This window comes from Centruroides sculpturatus, unplaced genomic scaffold (genome assembly GCF_000671375.1).
Source record: "Centruroides sculpturatus isolate CEXI.00-Female unplaced genomic scaffold, Cexi_2.0 scaffold32, whole genome shotgun sequence".
Lineage (NCBI taxonomy): Eukaryota > Metazoa > Arthropoda > Arachnida > Scorpiones > Buthidae > Centruroides > Centruroides sculpturatus.
Window position 1 is genome coordinate 651,825 of NW_019384445.1, and position 7,450 is coordinate 659,274.

The window sequence follows — 7,450 nt, forward strand, 5'->3', positions numbered from 1 at the left end:
ATGTTTGGTTCCAAACGAGTCAATCACATTTACCACTGCCGTCGCTAACAAGACAGTTTTTTGTTGAGTTTCAGATGCGTGGTGTGTAATAATCACTTCACTAGTGTTGCAATTCGCTGTTATACAAGAAGATGCTGCGTTTGATGCTGAAACTTGAGCGGGAGATTCGTCTTCATGTAGCATGGTGTTATGTTTCTTACGACAATGCTTGCATGTAGATGTAGATTTACAGTCTTTCACTGAGTGATTACCCTTAAAACAGTTAAAACAGAGTCCAGCATTCTTGATAGTGACCTTACGAGTTTTCACGTTCTGTTTCTGGAACGCTGGACAGTAAAAAACATGATGTGCCTCCTTGCAAACTGGGCAACTTAGAACGGTCACACTATGAGCTTTGAGTGTATTTGATAGTTTTCCTATGTTTTGTTGTGTTCTTTGTTTCCACATATTGCTCACGGAAATCTCTAGAGCACGATATCTCTGCTCCAGAAATTGCTTCAACTCATTGAATGTAGGAAATGTAGTCGTTGTAGCCTTTAATTCCCACTGTTTTCTTGTTTCATCATCGAGTTTGTTGCTTAATGTATAAACCAAAATGTGATCCCAATGATCTGTCGGCAATTTTAACACTGCTAATGCTCTGACATGTTTTACAGTAGTGTCTAGCAGTCGTTTGATTTCACTCGCCGAATCAGTCCTTGCACGTGGCTGTTGAAAAAGAGCCTTAAGATGACTGTTAATAATCTGTCGTTCATTTTCATATCTATCTTGCAGTATCTTCCATGCTTCTGTATAATTACCATCACTGACTTCAATGGAGTGTAGGAGTTGTTCAGCTTCTCTCTTTAAAATTGATTTTCGGTCACCAATCGAAATCGAAACTAACACTTTACAAAGAACTTGTATAAATAGAGACTCAACTCTGACTGCCAAGATGAAATATAAACAATTTTATCAAGACACACAACAAGTACTTTATCCACACTGAAATGTAATTTAATTAATTCCACACTGATTGAAATATAAAATATAATTTAAATAGCAACGTCATCGATGACGTTCTATTCTATACAAATCATCGATGACGCCACTAACTTCTGAATCAGTAGTCCCGTCGTTGATTGGTCGAGTCGACTTTCTTTAACATAGGAAATGTAGGAAGTTGGCCATCTGTGGTCTGCTCTGCTGAGTAGCTTATTCGTCAACAGAGTTATTTTACTGCAACTGGAGCAAAAGAGTTCAAAACTTTGTTTGTAAGCCGAATTGTTCGAAAAGCGAGGCGTTCGAAACAACTAATAGATATATTCCTGTTTATATCCTTGTCTATTTGGACCTTGTTTAATTAATTGATTGGACTTATTACACTGTAGTTTCCGATTAGTAAATAGAGATCTTAGTCAAAAAGCCAAAACAAAATAGCTTTATTTTCACCTGTACCCCCTGTTTTTGTGTTTCGGACCTGAATGTACTCTTCCACAGGTTTACAATATTCTAAAACAATTTTTATAAAAGAATTTAAAAAACCCTTTTTTAATTGTTTAATTGTAATCTCTATTTACTAATCGAAAACTACACCAGTGTAATAAGTCCCATAAAAATTCTTATACAAACCCATAAAGGAAAAAAAAAATTGTAGGCAAAAATATTCATTTTTCTCAACAATCGATAGTTTATTGTTAGCGCTCATCGACAATAGTTTTTCTTTTCGATTGTTTCGAAGGCTTTCATTTGCGTTCTTAGCTGTTTTGTGATTTTCGAAGAGTGAAATGAGTGGATAGAGAAAGAGTTTCTTGCGTAGGATCTTTGGAATTCCCACGAACAACAAGATAGGTGTAGAGAGAGAAAAGCAGAGAGATGAAGAGATGGGACATGGTCCCACAGAGAATCCGGAAGTCAGTGGAATTCCGCTCGAAATATTGGTTCTTCCTCGACGTTTGGAGGATCCAGAATCTAATGGATTTCAGCCCGATCCGGAGTTTCTTTCAGAGTGTTCGGAGCAAGCCCGACGTATCGAATGGGTCGAGCCGAAGTTCTATTGGAGTCGGTCTAAGATATACCGACTGAGATTAGCTCATATGAGCGACGAGATCGAGGCCGAAATGTGGACCGAGGACATCGAGATCGATTGAAATGAACGTCATTCGGACCATTTTATGAGAGGGGCGCTTTCAAAATTGCTGAAAGTGATAAGGAATGTGCGGGAAGTCTCTTGTTCCTGCTTTGGTGGCTGTAAGAAAATTAAAGTTTATCCACTTATGGACAATGAGTTACGTCTTCGCAATCGTCTTTTCGGGTGTCATTTTCATAGATTGAATGTGGTTTAAATTCAATTTTTACTTTCACAATGACTCTCCCCTCACAAAGATCGAAAGTATAGAACTGGAGAAGTTCGAGAGGAACTCAGAAACCTTGAAGGTTAGAAGTTAACTAGCGTGGTCCAATCTTCCAGTTCGTCAGTTGTGGAGTGCGATTTACCGAGTTGTGACTTTATTTACCTGACTTGACTCTGTAACGCGGGCTTGACTTTTCCTGGATTTGACAGTTTGCCTCGGATATGGCCTGAAAACTCGGATGTGACCGAAGTCTCCGAGACTTAGAACCTCGGATGTGACAGAAGGATGATTCTCTAATGGACTTTCGTATAAAAGCTAGGAATCATTTCCTTCGGACTTTTGTGAATTAATCGTATTTTTAATTGTGTTTGTAATTTAATCGATGGACGGCTTGCCTCTGATGTATGAGCTCAAAACCAGGACGTGACTTCAAACCTCGAATGTGACAGAAGGATGATTCTCGAATGGACTTCCGTATAAAAGCGGTTTTACAGATGGTAACAAATGGTAACAAATGGTAACGTAAAAAGGTAAGTTAAAAAATATGGAGGCACTAGATTTTTTTAATCTCAAAGTGGCCGATGGTTGAAATAAGTTTGAGAACCTGTGATTTATACGTTACATCGATTACAAATAACAAACTTTCACCTAATCTCTTTGCAAACTGAGCAACTTAAAATGGTCACACTATGAGCTTTGAGTGTACTTGATAGTTTTCCTATGTTTTGTTGTGTTCTTTGTTTCAACATATTGCTCACGGAAATCTCTAGAGCACGATATCTCTGCTCCAGAAATTGCTTCAACTCATTGAATGTACGGAATGTACTCGTTGTAGCTTTTAATTCTAACTGTTTTGTTGTTTCATTATTAAGTTTGTTGCTTAACATATAAACTAAAATGTGATCCCAATGATTTGTCGGCAATTTTAACACTGCTAATGCTCTGACAGTAGTGTCTAGTAGTCGTTTGATTTCACTCGCGGAATCAGTCCTTGCACGTGGCTGTTGAAAAAGAGCTTTAAGATGACTGTTAATTTAATAGTCTGTCGTTCATTTTCATAACTATATTGCAGTATCTTCTATGCTTCTGTATAATTACTATCACTGATTTCAATGGAGTGTAGGAGTTGTTCAGCTTCTCTCTTTAAAATTGATTTAAGGTAATGAAGTTTTTGCGCGTTTGTTAAAGTTGCATTGCTATGCACTATTGCTGAAAAGAAGTCTTTGAACTTGATCCATTCTAAATAATCTCCGTCAAATGTTGGTAGTTCAATTTTTGGCAATTTTATCGACGCGGAGTTTGCCTGCCCTTCAAATCATGCATTCGACTGTCTCGGTGATGTGTGTTGATGTCTCTGTTATTGGTGCCTTTTCGTCGATTAATGCTTATAATTTAGATCGTACTTGAATATATTTTTCTTCTACTTCTTCATAAGCCTTTTCTTGAGCTGTTGATTGTTCATCTGTACCATACATGATTATGCTGTTACTTATATTAAGATATTCTTTACACGTATCGTCTAATAACGTGATTCTTGTGCAAAGAATATGAATAGTTGCATTTTGAGCTTCACTACCAAAGGCAAAATTGTAATGTCTTGTTATGCTTTGTTTAATAACCTTACGGTTTCTTTTTTGTTGCGAGATGTCCATGATGAATACTAACTTGCAATATGCTATATTAAACTAGTACGGTTACGTTTACTGAACGAATCCCGAGAGACGATAGAAACTTTCTACTCACTTGCTAATGTTGTACTGAAATTTGCTCGATATTCCAACCAACGCAATACCCTCGAGGTTAGGCTTAACGCACTGCATCAAAAAGTTTCTTGAAGAGACGTTCCTCACTGTAAATGATTGCAATTCTTTGTTATCGGATTTAATCCGCCTCGACAGACCAAAAATATGTTATGTAATAAATGGTCTTTGTGTTTATGCTTCTCGTTCCTGCTAAAAAAAGACAGGACAAAATTTGCTTTAACGGTCACAATACTAGTTCTCGTTCTCGCCTTTTTCTCACGACAGTTATGAGGCCCATTTATTAACAATTTAAGTGGTTACAGTTGTAGAAAATGTATAAAAAACTAAATAAAATTAAAATTATTGAGCATTCAAACAGCAATAAATTTACAGAACATAAATGTGAGAAAAAAAAATATCTGTGGGGTGGCAACAACCATCACCGCACCATCCAATGTTAAAGATAAAGGATAATTTAATAGCGAGGTTGAGGCCGAAATTTAAACGCGAAAACGTGTACGTCGAACGTTCAGCGCCGCTTTCCTGTATGCCTAGAAGTTTTACAGTGGTGTTTGGAATGTCGAGCATAATTCCACTGACTATCCAAACACCATTGCTAAACTTCTAGNAATAAAAACAAATATTTTATATATTTATTACAATGAACTAAATATATTATATATTCTTATGACACCTTTTCTTCTTCTCTTTGATACTTCTCCGAACTCGTTTCTGATTTCCTTCTCTGGTTTCTCGATTGAGCATCCAACAGTAGTCGCTAACATATTGACGTCCCATTTTCCTTGGTAACGAACGTCTCTCGATATCACGGACATCCTGGTGAAATCTTTCACCCTGTTCTTCACTGTAGGCTCCCGAGTTTTCGGGAAAATAGTCAATACGGGAGTGTAAGAAATGAACTTTTAAGCTCATCTTTCATCCTTGAAGCTTCATACGCTGCCAACATGCATTATACAATGGTTTAGTAGTCAGGGTCCTTAGTATTCCGCAATAATTTATGCACTACATTCTTAAAAGAGTCCCATGCTTCTTTTTCCATTTCTCCCATTGTTTCCAAAAATAGGGGATCAGATAAAGGGGATGTTGACTTTTCACTGTGTATTCACCACAAACATAATAGAAGCTGTCGGGTAATAATAGCTCCCGTAGAGGAAATTACAAACCTCTGCGAGCCATATTCCAGAAATAAAAATACAAGCACAGTAGTGTTTGAATGTTAGATATAAACTGTGTGTGGCATTAGATGACCAGCGAGATACTGAACTTATTTAGCTTATCGAAACATGCTCAACCTCACCAGTAATATTACTCACTATCAACTTTTAACCTGTTTCTACACGATCATGCGACCTTCCTCCTAACGCTAAAACTATTTAACCCATCTCCCCCTACCACTACTCTCTTTAACCATTAACATTTTTATTTATTTATTGCCAAGTCCAGCTATAATTGATAGAATTAATGTGAGAAGTCTTCGTTTTAAGGCCATTTTTTAAATAAGAAAAAAAAAGAATAGTAAATTTTAAGTTAACTAGGAATTTTACGCTAAATACAAACAAAAACTTGAATATAACAAAAAAAAATTGACGAGATGGAATTTTTTCGTATTTTTTTTTGTTTTTACCAAGTTGAAATCTATAAGAAAATATATAAAAATCCTATGCAGTTTTTTACTTGCAGACCAGTGTTATTGTCTAAACAAATAATAACAATGAAGAAAATTGATCTTCAGATGATTAACACAATACATAACGACAACGGCATAAATGATGTAATAATTTAAATACGATTTTATGTGTGGAAAGCAAGTTAGTTTGTTTTCTGTAACTACAGAAAGGATTTCATGCGGATACTCAAGAAATTTCCTTTTAAATTCACAATAATAATAAGAATAACTTAGTTATTCATAATAATATTGGCCGTATATTTAACGTAAATTAATGGACGTAATTAATTGAACGTAAATTCTTCGTACATCATCTGAGCTGATTTCGGTATCAACGTGGACGATGTTCTCTGTTCTCTTTCAATTCTGTCATTATTTATTTGAAAACTACCATACAATTAGCAATCATACTTTTGAACTTCCAATCCTATACAATATAATATCAATTAATGCATAATAATTAGAAGCAAAGATAAAACGTCGACCAAATAGAATGATTTTCTTGGTATTCTCTGCGACGGTAAAAAATTAAAATTTAAAAATACAGTATATAAGTTATTGATATTCACATATCCCTACGACTGCTTTTAGACATTCATTTTTAATTAATATTGTCTGAAAAATAATATAATTTATTTATATTAGACTTTTATAACTCTCGAAGTTGTAAAATTATTAGCCTGTTATGGAATTAGTGGAACGTCTCATTCCATTGCAATTGTTTTAGAATATTATTTTCATGCAAATAAAAATAATTTAGAATAATTGTTTTTAATAAAAGTAAATTTAAATATTTAGAAAACAGATCTATAATCGAAAGTATGATATTTTTTTGTTTATAAATAATAGTGTGTTAACATTTATCCAGGCGCAAAAGACGTCTTCCCAGCATTGCACGAATATATGTCTACGGTGCATTAATTTCACTGCGCTGTTTAATTAAACCAAAGTAATTTGTTCAAAAAAGAGACATACGTAAATTGTGCAGTAGTTCCAAACAATATGTGAATTTCCAAAGATGCAAATTAAAAATGCGACCTTTACGACATTCGATGTCAATGTCCTTGCAAACGAGCCACTATCATACACTTCGCTAATTGGTAGAGCACTGAGAGAATGTCTTATACTCACGAACATTACTGTGAAATGTTTATTCTTTATAGGTAAACGAGATGAAATGCACGAGAAGTAGAGTCAGTAATACCTGATACCATGAGTGTATTCCAGCTATGCTTGATGCAAACCGTTAGGGATCACGATCCAGATCGCACTTGATTTCACTATATCGAAGTTTTGGCGTACTTCCATGCCCGAGGTTTGATTGTATATACATATACAATCAAACCTCGGGTTTCGAACTTAATTCGTTCATAAAAGTTGTTCGAAAACCGAAACAAATTTTTCCATAAGAAACATTATAAAATGGGTTAATCTCTTCCCGACCTCCAAAACAAAATAATTTTTTTACCTTTTTAGCAGTATTTCATGCATAAAAATGCTTATAAAGGCAATGTAATATTAGGGGAGATCGGGGCAAGATCGGCATGTTAAGCTTTACTTAAATTTTGTGTAATAAATACTGCAGTAAACTGAAAAAAAAGCTTTGCATATTGTCTATTGGAATGTTACCTTACTATAGAACTGGTTAAAATCAGTTTGGAAATAAAAATAATTAAAATAATTACAAC

The 7,450-nt window shown here is 35.0% G+C and overlaps 1 protein-coding gene across 1 annotated transcript in view; it reads right to left on the reverse strand.

Moving 5' to 3' along the window:
* LOC111620330 overlaps positions 1-3,985 on the reverse strand; it is a 10,785-nt gene extending 6,800 nt beyond the window's left edge. The window contains exons 1-3 of the mRNA XM_023362247.1: positions 3,737-3,985; positions 3,092-3,334; positions 34-843 (exon numbers count right to left, since the gene is read on the reverse strand). Of these exons, the coding sequence (XP_023218015.1) occupies positions 34-843; positions 3,092-3,334; positions 3,737-3,985 (1,302 nt within the window). The remainder of the gene's footprint in view (positions 1-33; positions 844-3,091; positions 3,335-3,736) is intronic.
* Positions 3,986-7,450: the final 3,465 nt, after the last annotated feature.